We start from the raw sequence: 19,027 nt of genomic DNA on the forward strand, positions 1-19,027 counted from the left end.
TATACCATCCTCTTAACATATTCTGAGATCATTGCATTACTTTCTTTCCAAAGCATCCAGTTAAAATGGATATCCAATCCAGCCAAGATGACTTCTCCACATTTATCATTTGCTGGATTAGGAGTCACTGCAAGTGTACATTTGATTGCCTCCAACTTGCAATGATTCTTTGTTTTGCTTCTATTCAAATATGTGCCCCCTTTTACATTCAGACACAGTTAGTCACATGCAAATGCTTTTAAAGAATGGCTAGTTGCCTCAGGACATAATGCACAATCTCTACCTTAATATTTATCTGCTGGTGGAGAAGAAACAAAGATAAAAATCTGTACGAAGACCCTGTAACTAAGACCCTCCAAACTTCTTGGTCAACTTCATCATTTCATATGCTTCTGTGTTTTCACTTTCTTGGGGCAAGGGCCATATTCTTATGTGGCATTTTAAGACCCAAAGATGGGGCATCCAGAAATTACAATAAAAAGCCAGTATGTTAATCAATTTTTTGTCATGTTTTTAAAATGCAAACACATTTTGTAGTCTCAACATTTCTGGAGGGTACCAAGTTGAAGAAGCCTAATATGTAAGATTATAGACACAGGGGGAAATGCTCTGAGATACCTACCTTTGAGCACAAACCAATGGAATCAAGAGTTGTTTCATTTATTTCAAAGTTTCTATTTGCTATCATCCTCAAAATATATATTGCTGTTTGTTGTTTTTTTTTAAATGCCATGTGTGCCAGAAGATGGAGCAATGTTGATTTGCAGCAGGCCTTCAATTCAACAAAGTCCTGAATCATCAGACTTGTTGAATTGGGCTGTATGTATGTGTCCTCTAAGGTTCTGACTTAGAACTGAGCCCATAGGGGCCCATAGAAACTCCTTGTTGTAGAAGCTAGAGCCTCAAATAGCAAATTAGATTGTGTACGCCCTCCTGAAAGTATGTTTTAGCAAAAATCAAAAGTGAGAAAATTCTGTTTAATTCCATGGAATTTAGTTCCCATTGTCTACAGTATTAGATAGGGATTGGACTCTCTCCAGTGTGTCTTTCTCCTTACCAGTTGCTTAAAGAACCTTTCCCATGGAGCTGGAGAGTACATGTGTGCATATACACATATGCTTCTGCTGTTTATTGAGGTCACTTTTTTCTATCCATTTCCTACCTTTGGGTGATAAAGTACAATCTCTTCCTCTGTATCCTCAGGCTACCTTGTGCCTGATTGTGCCCAATTCGAATCCGCCTGGTTCCCACTTGGTCTGAATCAATTTCTTTCCAAATAAATCGATTCAGCCCAAAAAACACCCCATTTTACCAGCATCTTTTTTGATGCTGGTTAAATGGGTAAAAACCATGGCCCTCCTTTTCGAATAGCTTCAGCGATTCAAATTAAGTGGGAACCGTGGTGGCTTAAACCAGATCATTTGGAATCACAACCCAGTTTAAACCATAGTGGAAATTAGGCCATAGGTTATTCACTTAAAACTTCAGAATTTGTCTCTCTTCATAATTAAATAGCAGCATTTCCTGTGCCTCCTTGCTTTGCAGATCTAAATGAGATATAATAACAGAAGCAGAAAGAAAAGTATTGGTTTGTGCACCATCACAAGATTCCTGTGCTACAAACAGTTACAAGCTCCAGTGTATCCCTGACTCCAGCAACCTTTGTTCTAGAAGGTCATTTGAGAAATAAAATTTAGCAAACACTATGTACTTTTTCTTCTCTTTCACAAAATTTGGATTTCAGTCTTTAAACACCTACTTTATAGTTGTAACTGAAATCTTTTTTCAGATTGAAGCACCATTTTCGGCCCCAATGGTTATGTAAATATCCTTTCTGTCTTGGGGGGGGGGGGGGGGGGGAATCAAGAATTTTTACTTTGAAGAAATGGTCTTCAATATTTTAAAGTTAAATCTCGTCCCTTTAATAGCTTTATTAGATAAGGAAAAATTCAATCTAATCCAGTTCTGTGGTTTAGTTAGTTGGCAGCATTTTTGAAAGAAAATAATTTTTCGGTTAAAATTTGTATGTTGTTATGTAAGAAAGTTGGCATGTGCTTCTTGCACTGTGCATATAACAACATGACTTACTGTGCAGGTTGTGTACCTACAGTGGAAAAATAAATTTAATTAATTAATTGCATGTCTCTATGGGGAAAAATCACATATGAAGTGGACATAAAGGTTAATATAAGACAAAAGAAATTAAACTGATTAGAAGATGGATATCTGCATTAATATCTAATCAACAAAGGTTTTTAATATATAAGACATATGGAGTCATTGTGATATGTTCAGGAATGACACAAGCAACTCAACATGTAATATCTTTTCCTGCTCTAGGCCAAGCGTCTTAACGACCTGCTTAAATGAGTGGCCTTTTCTCTTTACTGTTCCCCATGCTAATCTTTGGCTTATAGAGAGCAGTAGCTGCTTATGAATATTTTAGAGAGTTGTGCTTTCTCGCCCCATTCTCACAAAGACACAGTGAAAGATTAAGGCAATTGTGACTGTTTTCTTTTTCTTTGCTAGTCAGACAAGCTGACAGGGATAAATGCTTCCCTTTTTCCTTTTTTAAAAAAATCATGCTTTTAAAGAGAGACTAGTTTTATTTGGGTTATACGATTGTTGATTAAATAACCACATGGGTAGATAATTGTAAAGAACTGTCAATGAAACTGTCAGTGACCACTGTAAAAGATGGGATTTTTAGAGTGTCAAATAGCAAATTCTACTACTTGTGTGGAGAACCTGTAGAATGGTCAAATGTTCATGGGCTGTTGTATGTGGTGTGTCTTTAAACCAGCTTTTCTCATTGGAGTTACTCAGATGTGAGAGACTTCAACTCTCATCATCCCCAGTCAATATGAGCAGTGTACCAAACATCTGGACAGTACCATGTTAGAGAAAGCTGATACAAATTTGACATACACAAAGGAAGTTACCAACATCCTTACTGAGGTTGTTGCTGAACTATATGAAGTTGTTTCACAGCTATATCAATTACTGCCTTTTCTCTTCTAGATTCAACTGAACAGTACCTGGTCTTCTCTTTCTGACTGTACCATGCTGTTGTAGTAAAGCCACATGAATCACAAGGATGTTTTCTATACCTGAGCAAATATGACTCCTTGACACCATGAATTATATCAACATGTAGCTCATCTAGTTGGCTGATTACAGTGATTTTCTCTTGGTTGTCTAATGTTTCTCTCCTCTAAATTTTCTCTTTGCTTTCTGTTTCTTTCTCTCTCCTTCTCCATTTCCTGATTGGATTAGACTTGCCAAAAAATCCTGGTTTGGTAACTTTATCAACTTAGAGAAAGAAGAACAGATCTTCGTAGTTATTAAGGACAAACCACTGAGTTCTATCAAAGCGGATATAGTTCATGCATTCCTCTCGGTAAGTACTTGAAATTGTAGAGATCACTGGAATAAGTGAAATTTGACATACTTATTCATCCTCTTTTTCCAATGATATTTGGATTTCTTCCACAAGAGTGCTTTTTAAAACTGGTGCAGCATTGAAAGTAGAGTTAAGGACTGGTTCTCTGTGATATTAATAAAACACTATATTCCCTTAGCAGTCCAGTAATATTCCCTTACAATGCAAGATGCCTCTGTATTTTACTCTGAAATTAGTCTGATTCAGGCAAAGTCCTATTTGCTCTTCAATTTAATGTTGTTTTTCCCCTGCTCCTTTGAAGCAGCTTTGGCTTCTTAATTTCTGCCCTTTTGCATTATTTATCCTGTTCACTTGTATAGCTATAGCATTCCTTAATTGTTAGGTCCTGCTTCATAAAGAGAAAAATTACTTATCTGTTTCATTTTTTCAGTCAGAACAATTGCTCATTAATTTTCCTTTCCTTTTTTTATAATCCTAATTGTGCGATTGTGCATTTCATTAAAAAGCCAGAATCTAAGCAACAGAAGCTACTTCGGACCAGTGGGGAATCCAGACCAGTTTGAGGGAGGAAATTATACAGGAGTCATTGCATGTTTTTATTCATGTATCACATTTGCATGGCTAATTCCAACTAATCCAGCCTTCATTGCCATCATTATCAGCACTATTTTCATTCTGGAATAATTTAGGAAATTTAAAGTACTATGAGCTAGGTCCGTAACAACTGTGGTAGTTTAAATTTCCTAAATTATTCAAGAATGAAAATAGTGCTGATAATGATGGCAGTGAAGGAGGATCAATTGGAACTAGCCATGCATAGTGTGATATCTGACTCTTTATTTAAAGGAAATTTAAAGTACCATGGGTTAGTTCCCTATATACCCAAAAGGCACAAGATCCCATCCAACCTAGGAGGCTAAGCTGGGTGAGCTCTGGCTATTTCTTGCATAGGAAACCACAAATGAATACCTGGTGGTGTAAGCTATATTTTAGAGCAGTGATTCCCAAAGTGGGTGGTACGCGTGCCCCCTGAGGGCAGTGGAAGGATCCGGGGGGGCAGTGAGGTGGAAAGTGGGAAATAGGAGGGTGGTGAGGGCGGCGCGGAAGTGACGTCCTCGCTCCGCGCCAGGGCATCTAGTTTCGGAGCTCCTTCCTGGTTTGGTCCGCTGGGCGCAGCCTTTACACAGCTGCGCCCAGCGGACCAAAGGAGAAAGGGGCCAAGCAGCCCCTTTCTCCTCCTCCCCGTTGCCGCGGGGTGTCCTTGGGACTTGAAGCCCCAGGGATACCCCTTTTCAGGCTGCGGGGAAGCGGCGTTTTGCCGCTTCCCCACAGCCTGAAAAGCGGCGGATCGGGGCCTCAGCAGCTGCCGTTCTGGCCGCTGAGGCCCCGATGGGCAGTCTGTAACCTGCCAAGGTTTGGCTACCAGTCCTGAAAAATAGCAAGATGAAGACTCAACAGATGCAAATGAGAAATCTTCCAGGGTCAGGGGTTTCCCAGCAGACAATGAGCACCAATCAAGCAGACACTAATCCTCCTTTGCAGACCCTCCCAGCCTGAGCCTGACATTAGCAACAGAACAAGACACATGCAAATCACCCCTGCCTTCTCAGGGTCACACAGTATATATATACCCAACTCCTTTCCAAGAAAGCATTCCCTGAAGATGTCAGCCACAAATGCTGGCAAAATGTCAGGAAGAAACTCTTCTAGAACATGGCCACATAGCCCCCCAAAAACCTGACAAAAACTATGGATGCCGGCCATGAAAGCCTTTGACTCCATACAGGAAAAAAGATTCCACCTCAACATTAGGAGGAACTTTCTGACAGTAAGGGCTGTTCGACAGTGGAACCAACTCCCTTGGAGTGTAGTGGAGTCTCCTTCCTTAGACGTCTTTAAACAAAAGCTGGATGGCCATCTGATGTGGATGCTTTGATTTAGAGTTCCTGCATGGCAGGGGGTTGCACTGGGTGGCCCTTGTGGTCTCTTCCAACTCTATTATTCTATGATTCTATGCACTGCTGTGCCTACTTTCTTTCATTAGATAGGCTGAGAAAAGGTAGCAGAAGAAACAATTTTTTGTGGGAGAGAGTACACTTAAAGCTGTGTGGGGAAGACATGTCTCCAGGGAAGGAGTATCTGTGCTCTATTCTTAAAAAGAGTTCTTTGTCGTGTTTAACATAAACATGCCTATTGTTCATAGCTAATCTGTCAGAAAATTCCTCCTAATGTTGAGGTGGAATCTCTTAAATGTCCTACATTTTGGGCTAAATTTTATCCTACAATTGTCCTATATTTTGGTCTAAATTTCCTCCTACATTTTGTCCCAGTTTTTAGTAGAGAATTATGGCAACCCTACCTCTGGAACATAGTGGAAGACTTCAGGGAAAATTGGAATTAGCAAAAAAAATTAAAAAAAAAATCTTCCTCTCTTTCAGCAGAAGTGAAAGAAAGTAGACCTTTCATTTGTTGAATGCTGTGTTAGGATCCAGCCTCCCATCATGTTTTATTCTAAAAGGCTAACCTTTTAATCTCCTTTTTCTCAGACAACAACCACTTCTTCTCTGCCATTGTTAATTTCTGACACTATTTTTATGTGTTCCTTCCTTGCCCAGATTTGTCAGACTCAGAGTTTGCTTTCTTATTATAATTTCCTTAAGAAATAATATTAAAAGATGAATATATTTACATATATTTTTCAAATTTCTGCAACATAATTTATAACTGGCTTCAGGATGGGCTACAGAGTTGAAACTACCATGGTTGCCTTAGTCAATGGTCTCCTTCTGGGCATCGACAGGGAAAGTGTGACCCTGTTGGTGCTCTTGGACCTCTCAGCAGTCTTTGATACCATTGACCGTGGTATCTGTCTGGAACGCTTGAGAGAGTTGGGATATGGGGGCACTGCATTGCAGTGCTTCCATTCCTACTTCTCGGGCAAGTTCCAGATGGTGATGCTGGGAGACAGTTACTCCTCTAAAAGGGAGTTAAAATCTGGCATCCCTCAGGGTGCCATTCTGTCTCACATGCTGTTCAACATTTACATGAAGCCGCTGGGTGAGATCATCCTGAGACATGGGGCAGGGTGTTACCAGTACGCTGATGACACCCAAATATGTTTCTCTATGGCCTGTTACAGACAGCCAAAATAAAGCTGCTTTGAGTCACAGTGGAGATATGGTGTTTCAATGATGCATGCGTCCTAAGAGTCCAGAAGTCATATCAAAGCCACACTCCATCCCTAAGGACTGGAGCGTGGCTTTGGTGTGACTTTTGGACTCTTAGGACGCATGCATCATTGAAACACCATACCTCCACTGTGACTCGAAGCAGCTTTATTTTGGCTGTCTGTAACAGGCCCCTGTCTCTGACTGCTACAGTGACTAAGGATGACATCTCTCCTCTGAATGAGGGAAAACAAACTCAGGTTGAATCCAGAGAAAACAGAGGTACTGGCGATAGGAAACCCTGGCCTGCGGAAGGAGTTTTGTCAACTGGTCCTGGACAGGGTCACACTTTCACTAAAGGATTGTGTTTGCAGTTTGGGAGTGCTCCTGGACTCCTCCCTCCAGTTGTCATCTCAAGTGGAGGTGACGGTCAGGAGCACCTGTTACCAACTTCGGTTGACACACCAGCTGTGCCCCTACCTGGACCAGGGAGACCTTGAAGCATTGGTACATGTGCTGATAACCTCTCGTCTTGATTTCTGCAACGCGCTCTACATGGGGCTACCCTTGTGCCAAGTTTGGAAGCTTCAGTTGATCCAAAGTATGGCAGCTAGACTGGTCACCAGTACATCGAGGTTTGACCATATAGCACCAGTATTAAAAAATCTTCACTGGCTGCCGATCATCTTCCAGATGCAGTGCAAGGTGTTGGTTATCACCTTTAAAGTCCTATATGGCTTGGGCCCAGGCTACTTGCAGGAATGCTTCTCCCTATATAGTCCGCCCTGCACTCTCAGAATGTCTGAGAAGCACTTACTACAGACATGTAACACCAGATTGGTGTCCACTTCCCAAAGGACCTTTGTCTCAATCGCTCCAAAAGGAGATCCATTGTATTACTACCTTAGATGCTTTTAAGAAAGCTATTAAAATGGATCTCTTCTAGCGGGCCTTTCCCATCTGATTCTATATAAGCAGTCTACCCACCTAGCCTCCCCTATTGCTGCCATTGGTTCCCGTCCTCTTCCTTAGAAAACGATATCTTCTTGCCAAATTTTACCCATATTTTAAGGAATTTGCTTGGAATGGTTTTAGCGTAGTTAATTGTTTAATCTCTTTATGTATTGTTTATGTTTTTATGATGGGGAGGGTTGGGATATGGGGTTGTTTCTTTGTTTGATTGTAATTTTAACTGTATCATATTTTATCCTTATACTGTTGGAATCCACTTTGATTCCTTGCAAAAAAGCAGAATATAAATAAATTGTATTATTATTATTATTATTATTATTATTATTATTATTAATTCAGCTATATTCTGAACAAGATTGCATATAAGATCACTTAGGCTAAAATAGTGGCGCAATTTGTTTACCATCCCAACTAGTAGATAATTCTTTCCCACTTCTGAATACCCAAAGAGTCTCCCTTTGTGATATGTTGTGCAAGTCAAAATGAACTTTAGGGATTCATTTGAGCAGAAAGGGAATGGAGAAGTAAAATGTGAATGTAAATGTGAAACCAATCAGTTCCATTGCATTACTAAACTCTTTATAGTGCATTTTAGCACTTATAGAAAACTCTCATGTACCCGTTTTCAGTCCCAGTAGCCCAATACTCTACCCACACCAAGTAAATGAGGGAAATAAATTAACTACAGGAACAACTATGGTGAAGAAAGAAAGAAAGAAAGAAAGAAAGAAAGAAGTAAAACAACCCCAGAATGGCAGGCATTGAAGCAGATGAGGATGTGGACTTGTTACCATTGAATTTTCAAAAAAGAAAAATGTGTGAATGAGATTCAGCTGAAGTTCTTTACTGCTAGTTTTATCCCCCCAAAAAATGAATTTCTGCATTTTTAAAGAATCTGCAATGTTATTTATTGATCTTCCATTTAAAAAAAAGAAAATCCCACAAGCTATGTATCTTTCCACTTTTCAAATTCTAAATAAAAAGAAGCAGTTTTTGAAGAGGCCATGGGTCCTACAATGGTACTAGGAATTTATTTCTTTTAATATCATTTTCTTTTCTCTAGATTCCCAGTCTTAGTCATAGTGTCATCTCTCAGACAAGCTTCCGTGCAGAGTACAAGTCCACAGGAGGCCCTGCTGTCTTTCAGAAGCCAGTAAAATTCCAAGTGGATATAACATACACAGAAGGTGGGGAGGCCCAGAAAGAGAATGGGATCTACTCAGTCACTTTCACGCTTTTATCAGGTAAGTGCCACCAACTTGCTGTCTGTATTCAGGAACATAAGCATAACCATACCACTAAAGACTCCCTGGAATGGAGTTGATTTCTTCAACAGATAACAGCATTTCATATATACAAAAATGTCAAAATGTTGTTTAGGTTGTCATAAATACGCATTATACATTACACTAACACTGGAAGTCAGTAACCATATATTGTAGCCCACCAGAGGCTCAATAAATCTGTTTTTGCTCTCTGCCTGAGAATGCAAATTAGAAGAATTGTCAAGGACCCCACAGACCATATGCTTGATTGGCAATGGTTGGAGTAGAGTGCAATACCACTATATGCAATTTTAGGCAGCCAATAGCTGTGATCCAGCCAGCTTCTGTTCAAGTGGATTTATCAGATTTAGTTCAGAAATCTCAATCCCCCCCCCTGCCAACTCTTTAAACTTATCCAGTTTCTTTTTCCTCTCCCATTTCTTTGGGCAGTGATTACTGGTATCAAGTATTCATCATATCATCATGGGTGATGCATCATACTGGCTTGCTTTAAAACAAGGGAAAAGCTATAGATATAGATTGTTATTACACATAGTATTACTGTGTTGAAAGGACTTGAGTTATACAAGATCAAAGAGATTAAGCAATTGTCGCTTAAGAAAGAATTGTTGTTTGATCTGAGCAAGTTGAGGAAAAGTGGAGCATTTAATACAGCAATCAGGTAGACAACTGAATGAGAGTTCTTGGTATGGAGGGAAAGTAGAATATCTGGTAAGTCTGAAAGTAGATATGATGCTATAAAGCTATATGACAAATCTGATAAACATTATCTGGGAATAAACATTATCTGAGAAGTGGTCAAGATATTGTTGAACAGCACCCGTCATCGGCTCTAACCATAACCAATGGTGAGGCATAATGGAAGTTGCAATCCAAAGGCATGGGTCTTTGGAACTCTCTCCCATGGGAGACTAGGCTGGCCCCCTCCCTACTTTCCTTTTACTGGTAGGCAAAACCCTTTTTGTTTCAGCAGGCTTTTATTATACAACTGTATCAGGAAAGCTTTTTTTTTTTATTGTGTGTGTGTTTTATTTTGTTTTTAAATATATATATATTATATTATTTTAATTGTGACTATTTTAAATGGCACTGTACATTTTAATTGATTTCCTTCAGTGAGCTGCCTTGGGTGCCACTCAGGGAGAAAGGCAGCCTAAAAATATTTTTTTTAAAAAAAAGCATCTGTAGGGACCCATGTTTCCCATCCCTAATGTACTGCTGCTTATTTATATGCTGCCTTTCTCCCATAATGACTAGCAGTTATTGGCCTGTTACAGACTGCCAAAATAAAGCTGCTTCGGGTCTCTTTGGAGGTATGCTCTTTAAATGATGCATGGGTCCTAAGAGTCCGGAGGTCGCGCCAAAGCCACACTCCATTCCTAAACGCTGGAGTGCAGCTTTGGTGCAGCTTCCGGATTCTTAGGATGCATGCATCATTTAAATAGTATACCTCCAAAGAGACCCGAAGCAGCTTTATTTTGGCAGTCTGTAACAGGCCATTGTGTCTTAACCAGGTTCTATGCAGGAACAGTTCAGGATGTTCCTTTCTTGAAGACTGTCCCATTTTGTCAGAATAAGATATTATGGCAGTTGAGGAAGGGAGGATCAGTAATGGAGGAACAGGTAAGGTGAGCTTAGAAGCTGTTTCTGAAAGGCTTTGTTACATAAGCATAGGGAGCAGCATGACAAAAAGACTTGTGCCACAGAATAAAAAGTAAAAGGGTAGGTAAAAGGTAGAGATACAGAAGAGAAGATAGAATTAACAGGAGGGAAATATAAAAGTTTAGACAATAAGGAGTAGAAGTCGGAAGGTGATCCAGTATTGATGGAAAAATGGAAGCAGCTTGCCTCTCTCTCCCTTCTTACTTAAATGTCTATCATTCTACATTATATGTCACAACAGCTTTCAGTTCTGCCTTGTCTCACAGTCTGATGTGTCTTTCCTTAGGTCCAAGTCGTCGCTTTAAGAGGGTAGTAGAAACCATTCAGGCACAATTGTTAAGCACACATGACCAGCCTTCAGTGCAGCAGTTATCAGGTAAGTAGCTTCCACGGCTGCTTTGCTTCAGGCAAGGACGTGAATTGGAAGCAACTCTCAGCATAGCCCCACACATTACGCCTCAAAACTAGTTCCATTCTGAACAAACAGTAAGACTCCTCTGCACGTCCCTCCCCTGCCATTTGCTCCACTCCCACCTGCCTTGCACTAATCCCCATTCTCAAAATGCATTTCTCCCCATCCCCACCTGGCCTGCCCCTGCCCTGCCCTGCTCCAAGAGCCATCTGTCCCTCTGTCACAGGAAGTGCCATCAGTAGTTCATGTAATTACAACATCTACTCAATACATAGACATGCTTTAAAACAGACCTGATGAAAAGCCCTCAAGAATTTGTTTTTAAAAGACAAACAATGGCTTAATTTAGCCCTGGGTAGATGGGGCATCTATTAGCAGTTAGGGATAGATGGAAATCTAGGCTAAGACTGATTTTGGGAGATAACTAATTCTGAAGAATCTGTGTGCCATTGGATCTCTGTAGAGAATGTATAATGGTTGAACAATAAACAGCTTGCCTACACTCCATAATTTTTGCTATGCTCCACAAACAAAATACTTTGATATTAGTCCCTTACATCAGTGGGATGAAACATTTCCTAAACTCTCTTACTGTCAAACTCTTGTTATAGTAATTCACTTCTATCCTCCCTAACTTTCTCCAAGCCTTGCAGCTCCTTGTGAAAGTCAAAGTTTGCTGCTTTCAAGAAAAAGATACACAAACTCTTGAAAGTGTATGAGAAAAAAATAAATAGAAAAAAATGTAAAGATATAAATGTAAATAGACCCAAAGTATAGTTTTGCTATCTGCCTAGAATAAGAATATCTTATTAAAAATATTTATGTTCTCTTTTGCAAGATCTCTGAAAGACTGTTTGCCTTTGGTTTTAGAACAGTTAGATTTCAGTCTGTCCTTTAAAAGTCATCATTGTAATGACAGGCTTGTGAGAAAATGTAATGTACAACAAAGGGAGAAACAGCAGTTTTTGAAAGCTGAAGGACAGGGAAACATTTGCCATGTGCCTGAAAGGGAGCAAGACAGTCTAATTTGGACTGCTTGTTTGGCCTCTGAAGTTGATCACCTAGACTACTGTCAGATTTTGTAGCTGTGGATATCTGGTTAGACTAGGCAGGAAGGGAGGAGTAAAGGATATCTAATGAATAAAAAATATGGAGAATCAGAGTAGATTCCAAAGACTGAGCACTGCAGATAATTGCTTATATATATGGTGCAGTGACTGCAGCCAAATAGGAAATCGGTTGCCTGCTTCAGTTGTCCACAGCAAGATGCTGCCTGATCATACCTGTGTTACCCCCATATTTTTCCTGCTGTTTAAGATATCTTAAATTCCTAGCTAATGACTACAAAGAAGCTTCCCAGAGAATAAGCACGATAATAAGCAACTGCCATGGAGTGTGAATTTAGACTAAAACAAACTTTTGACTAGATGGAATGCTTGATAAAAAAACATTTTGTATGTAGCTGTAGCTTTAAAAATATAGAGAGAAGTCCAGGCTGTGATTGAAGAGACAATTGGAAGCAAAAAAAGCACCAAAGAGACGTGATTCAAGGGGTGCAGTTTACAAGCTGTTTTGAAATGAGGCAAAAGTAATGGCAGGTTGATACCAAGATCAATCCCAGTTGAGTTTTGACTGGCATGACAAGGAATGCTATTATCATTCTAACACAAAATCCACCTTCTTGTTCCTTGCACCTTTGGAGATAAGAACCCATTCAGTTAGCATAATGTCTTTCAGCCTGAATAACTCAGACTCAAGTTATATATATTCTATGAGGAACAGTTGCTTACTTTAAAAGCAGCCTCAATTGAAATCAATGTTCATTTAATCTGTAATTTACAGATTAAAATGGAAAGTGTTCTGACCTCTAGAGGGGTTCAGACAGCTTGCCTGCTAACAAGTAGTGTCCCCCATCTTTCAAGTCAGATGCCATTACAGGTGAGTGACTGGCACCCTCTTTATGAACAAAGTCAATGCACTGTGAGATAAAAGTATAACACAATGTATTACAACAGAGGTGCTTTATGGCTGGGCAACCCATCTGTGAACATGTCTCCAATTCAGCCTCCAGCGAGGACTTGAGACGTTGTGGAGGTGATGCTTGCTCTCTCTCCTGACCCTGCTTGGTCTGCTGAGCTATGGGCCAGCCCATTAAAATGGCTTGCCTGGGTTTCAGAACAGAATTGTTTTCTGTCGTCTCTCATTCTTTGCAAGCTCACACCAATATTGATAGACATGTAGTCTTTCTTTCTGTGTGTGTGTGTGTACAGTACATACGTATGTGTATCTCATTTTGATGGTGTATTCCTGTGTCACATGTGCTCATCCCAGTTAGTGTCTTTCATTCTCATCCTCATTTCTGCTTCTTGGGACTCACTCTGCTTATTACTTTTTCTATAAAGCAAACTAGAACACACCCATATACACAGGTAAATGAAGTCCTAGAAGTTAAATGTCTTATGGGAATGTCATTCGGCACCAAGGCACTTCAACACTGCTCTCCCTGTAGTACAATGAATACATACTTTGAAGTGATCACTTCTCAAATAATCTTAGACACATACATTCCTTCATAGTCACTCATGATCTCCAAAGTAGAAACAGAGAATTCTGTCTTCATTGATATTTACTGTGCTTCAAAATCCTCCAGTCCATACATAACTTTTCTTTGGATTAAAGGTAGAAGAAGTGGCTACAGTTTTGTCTACTTCTCTGTTCAATACATTCTTTTGAGGTGTAGATCCACTGCAAGAATCCATATCAATTAGCAAAAAGTGATGTTTGCATTAATGAACAATTTTCCACCCACCCACCCAACAATGTCAGTTCTGTTGTCATAATGGATTGATTCCTCTCCTCAAGTTGGCTCCTCCTCTGGGAAGGAATTAGCTGTCTGTGTGTCTCTTTCAATAAGTGGCAACATCAAATAAACTATCATTACATCCTAGCAGTGAGTTTCCTGCTTCTCCTGCCCTGTTTTATGTTTGTGGCACTTTTCAAACTTTTCAGCCATAGTTCCAAGTTCCAGCTTTTAACAATACGGTTGACTGGTTGTAGACCAGAGAATCTGATTTTACTTGTAATGGTAAAAATACACTTGGAGATTTTGCAGATACCATACTTCCTACTTATTTCCTCCTTCCATCCCCACAAATCCTTCTTGTTCCTCCATTTCCTACCTGCTGTGGGGCTGTATTAAAGTCACTTTTATTAGAGCAGGTAGGTGAGAAGAACTAATAAAACAATTATGGAAGAAATGGACATCAAGCTCAACAGATAGGCAACTTCCTGTTGTACTGTTAATGTTAAGGAGTAGTTACCATATCTGGGTTGCTACCTGCTAAGCTTTCTTCATGATTAGTTGAATCTGTAAGTCTGGTACTGACTTATATGTTCATCCATATGGTTCGTGCATGTTATGTACTGAGGGAAACATAAATTGTTACTCTTTTGACTGGCTATTTTAAATGTTCTGTAAAATAACGATGAAGCCTATATAACCAGGAATAATTACTCATATGTAGATCTCCTCGATCTGCTCAATGAATACAAGTATTGTTATTTCTCATATATGGAATATAGTAATTCATAGCAGGATTGCAGTTTCCATAATCCATATTTGGAAATTCATTTCCTGATTTAGTAAATATAAAGAATGTCTAAGCAAAGACTATGGATATCACCTTCTGCCTGAACTGGTTTCTGGTGAAGGTGGAAAATGTACTAATTTGATGTAGGGCTAGGGATATCCAGATTAAAAAAACAATAGATAATTTGAAATTACCTTGAATCTCAGCAGCCTATAAAAGGTGATACTGTGCTCTCTGCTTAATGCTGATAGTGATGTTGTACTTAGTAGATATTAGGAACTCCGAAACAACAACAACAACAAACACTTGAAGTTATCTTTGCAAGGAAATTTTTTAAAAAACAGTATGTTAAGAAATCAGGACCAGAATTCAGGAGAGTTTTGATCTGTGCTCAGAAGGCAAAGCTCAATGATGACAATATTTTACAGCTATGGAAACTGGTTTCCACTCCTTTCCTAGATCCAATTTATGGAATCATCATTAATGATGATATCCATAAGTCACACACAGATTGTTCCAATTTCTTGGCTCGGTGCTACACATTCAGCCTGCATGCCAGAAGTTTAAAAGCTCATTATAGTAGGCACAGTAGAAACACTAGCTTTAGAGAAATCACTGTACACAGAGAGAGGCAAACACACATGAAATTCCCAAAGTATCTCTTTTTATTTTGTTTTTTTTAGTGAAACATGCAGGTCATTTAGTCATTTTTTTATAGAAGGCAACATCTTTCCTTTCTGTGACTGAAAATTTAAGTTCATGTGAAAGAAAATGGGAATTGATCAGTAATATCTGGCAAGAAGTTAGTATTAGTGAAGCAGAAGCCTCCTGATCCCCCCTTTGATGCAACTCCTGAAATTTATTTATTTATTAAATATCCCACCTTTCTCACAGCATGGAACCCAACACAATATAAAATGAATGCATGTATGAATGAAATGAATAAAGATTCAGTCTGCCAATAGTGAAATAAGTACATCTTTTGTAACTCAGCTCTATGGTGAGATGGGGCATTATTGTGGAGAAAATCAGAGCTTTCAGTTAGGGTGAAGTCTTCTGAGTAATTAAAGCAGTGTATGTACACTGATTAATAATGTAGCAAGTGATGAAATGTAAGGCAAAGCTCAACGATGACAATATTTTACAGCTATGGAATGGCCCTTGAACATTCCAAATTTGTACATATCTAAATATGTTTTATCAACATTTATCTGCAGTACAATTTCAGTTTGAGTGTGCACATGTAACAGAAGGAAATGGTAGAGTTCTGAGGTGGCAAAATGGACTGTATGACCTCAGACTACAAGTAAGGGATTACATTTTTGAATGATTCTCCAAATTTTACAAAACCTTCTGTGAGAAGCTTAGCATGGCAAGGAAAGAGCTGGACCTGTCTCCCTAGTGTTCTTTTTCCAATTCTGGGAATTTTCATATACTGAAGCAATCAAAAGTTGTACCTGAAATTCAAAATGGTGCAGTTCATTCTACTGCTTTATTTTGCTGCATGTGCATACCAGTCCTGACTTGAGGTTGAATTATTGGATAACTGATTCTTGGAAATTTCCATCAGTGAATTGCATCTGTATACAAGTTGCACATATGCATGATTGGAAATTATTCCAGACTTTAGCATCTGCTGGATAAGGTGAGACCTGCTAAATTAAACCAGTGATCTATCTCATCCACTAACCTGTCTCTCATAGTTCCCAGATGTTTCTTGGGTAGACTACAAGAAGTAGGGAAAACCAAAACTCTCTTGCACCCTTACCTCCTGGAGATGGGGTATTTAGCCATTGACAGCTTTGTCTGTTGTGAATTTGTATACAATACAAAAGGAAAATATCCTTTTATAGAATCTGCATCTCAAATAATGAGATCTAGTCATTCTTTTTTAAGTTCTTGACTTGGCAAGATAGATACAAATATGCCTGTAGATATGCCTGTCCTTTCTTAGTTAAATTCTCAACACAATACTTACCCCTTCTTCACACTCAGGTAAACTTTGCGCCTGCTTCCTGAAGTCCTGCCTCTTTTTTCCAAGATCCTTTCCTCCAAGTTTGTTTATATGCTTACCTTTCCTATTGCTTTGCTCCTCTCCCCTAACATTTAAACAAGCTAGTCCTTTTTCAGAAAATTGCTATATTCAACCATCTTTGCTAGAATGCTTCTAATTCACAAAGCAGGGGGTCCTGAAGTGTATCTAATTCTTAAATAAATCACAAGTTTAGAAACTGCAGAAGTCAATACATTTGATTTAAACATGGTACTTTATTCATGTATTTGGTCAATTTCTATACCGCTTGCCATGTTTAAAATTATATTTTTATTCTAATGTGGCCTGTGGTCCAAGCAGGGGAGGCACCTCACTACAAAATGACATAGTGATGTATTTCTCTACAATTGGCCAGTCCATTACTGGCATTGCTACTTTGAAATATTTGCACAAAGCAGTCACTTTTGACTGTCCTAGGCTTTTATTGATGAATTGTGCTATTTTCTGGAATGCAGACATTTCTACAGTTCAGAGAAATGCATATATTGTTATTATGATTACAATTGTTATATTCTGTGCAGGTGACCCACAATCATTTACATTAGGGGAATAATAGAAATTCCACTGATTGTATTATTAATTTTTATTATAAATAATGTGATTCAATGTGATTACATTGTCATTAATTATTCAATGTGATTATATTCTTGAAAGGAATGCATGTTGCTCTGGGCTGATGGGTATAGAGAAAGAGGCCCTAGATGTTATACTCCAGCTCCTATCATCTGACACTATTGCCTTTGTTGGCTAATGAGAGTCACAGTCTATCTGTTCCCCACCCCAAATTGGAAGATAACTAAGAATGCTGGGAATAACCTATGTTAACAATTCATTTTGAAATTTTATCCTTGATCCCCACAAATTCTGCAGTTTGAGGAATCATGAAGAATGAAAATTTATGATACTCTGTCTTTCCCAGCATTGAAGGATTGTGATGAAAATTCTATAAGGCCAATTCTAATGGGTTAAATTTTTCCATCTCTGAAAAATTCTGACCAAGAGTCTATGCATTTTCCATTAATACTCCACAATTGCTCAGAAAGATTTGGCCCATACCAAATTCAGATATGATCTCACGTCTGTACTTTTTACCTTTGGGTTCCTTTATTTTGTACCTCATAGAAAGGAAAAACATCTGGTGAGAGGGAGCTGCAATAGGTGGAGAAAGAGTGAAGCAATGCCTCTGTCCTGCCCCACATTTCTTCAATCTATGTCTCCCCCTATCCCAATGGTTTTTCTCTTTAAAAAACAAAAGGAATTGTAGTCTGTTACAAGCATTTGTGTGTCATATGTAGTTTGGCCCAGAGATACTAATAATCTTAGATACTACCAGAAATTCTTAAAGAACTAAATTGTAACTTTTAAAATAAGCTGCTTTGCCTTCTTTTGCAAACCATATCTGTTCGCGTTTTCCTTTGTGTGAGTAAATGAAATGGAATGTAGCTCTTTGATCTTATGTTGGAATGACAGGTTACCAGGATTAAGTTTCAGAAGAATGGATTGTGTTAATCTGTACTAGCAAGACTTGAAAGTCTGCTAACTGGAGAATTAACTATAATGGAAGTAGAACCTCTGCTGAATGGGACTTAGATTTCTAAATAAAAATATTTCAGGGTGTTGCCCATAGCAATGATCCTTCCCAGGATTTTTATGGATAATAGGTCATTTTTTTTTTAAATTGAAGCCACCATGTTAATTTTGGTTTAGGGTCATTAAAATGTCTCGGCAGTATTGAAAGCCACAATGGAAAAAAAAATAATTTGACTATGGAAGGAAAAACCTTGGAGTAGTCACCAAAACAACATGTTTTGTTTCTGTGGGTCAAATCACAGTGTACAAGCCCCAGACTACAATGTGCATTTCCAATCAAAGTATATTTCTTCTCCCAACAAGGATAAGTATCACAGCCATCTTGCTGTAGTTGTGCTACCATCAAAGAACCCATCTAAACATGCCTCTACTTTCTGGGTCACCATCTAATAATTGGAATTCAAAGACAGCTGTGTTAGTCTGGAAAATCAGTATGCAAAGGGATTGTAGCACCTTTGAAACTAGCTGGGGGGAAAAGAAGCTGGTAGCATGAGCCTTTGTGGACTTGAATCTACAGAAGCTCATGATACCAACTTCTTTCTTTCAGTTAGTCTCAAAGGTGCTACAGCATCTAATAATTAGATGCTGAACCTGCCATAACTGCAGGCCAATTACTTTTCCTCCACTTCCATTCCAAGTGTCCCTCAGTCAAACTCTCTTTTCTTTCTGAGACTCCAGTGGGAGTAATGGTTGTGGGTTATTATAAGGGTTGTAGCAGTAGTTTCACAAAACTGAGGCCAGTATTAGAATAATTCTAGTAATGGGAAATACTTTGTGAGGTCCTGAAGGATTTTTTTCTGTAATGCGCTCTACATGGGGCTACCCTTGTGCTTGATTTGGAAACTACAATTAGTGCAGAACATGGGAGCCAGAGTAGTGTCAGGAACATCAG

At 38.9% G+C, this 19,027-nt stretch overlaps 1 protein-coding gene across 20 annotated transcripts in view; it reads left to right on the forward strand.

Annotated features, from left to right (window-relative positions):
• BRSK2 (BR serine/threonine kinase 2) overlaps positions 1-19,027 on the forward strand; it is a 535,565-nt gene that overhangs the window by 501,236 nt on the left and 15,302 nt on the right. For all 20 annotated transcript variants that reach the window (XM_089520942.1, XM_089520948.1, XM_089520947.1 and 17 more), the window contains 3 exons: positions 3,277-3,400; positions 8,606-8,786; positions 10,777-10,866. In XM_089520942.1, the coding sequence (XP_089377068.1) occupies positions 3,277-3,400; positions 8,606-8,786; positions 10,777-10,866 (395 nt within the window). The remainder of the gene's footprint in view (positions 1-3,276; positions 3,401-8,605; positions 8,787-10,776; positions 10,867-19,027) is intronic.

This window comes from Sceloporus occidentalis, unplaced genomic scaffold, assembly GCF_023333645.1.
Source record: "Sceloporus occidentalis isolate IW3139 unplaced genomic scaffold, rSceOcc1.0.p SCAF_4, whole genome shotgun sequence".
Classification (NCBI taxonomy): domain Eukaryota; kingdom Metazoa; phylum Chordata; class Lepidosauria; order Squamata; family Phrynosomatidae; genus Sceloporus; species Sceloporus occidentalis.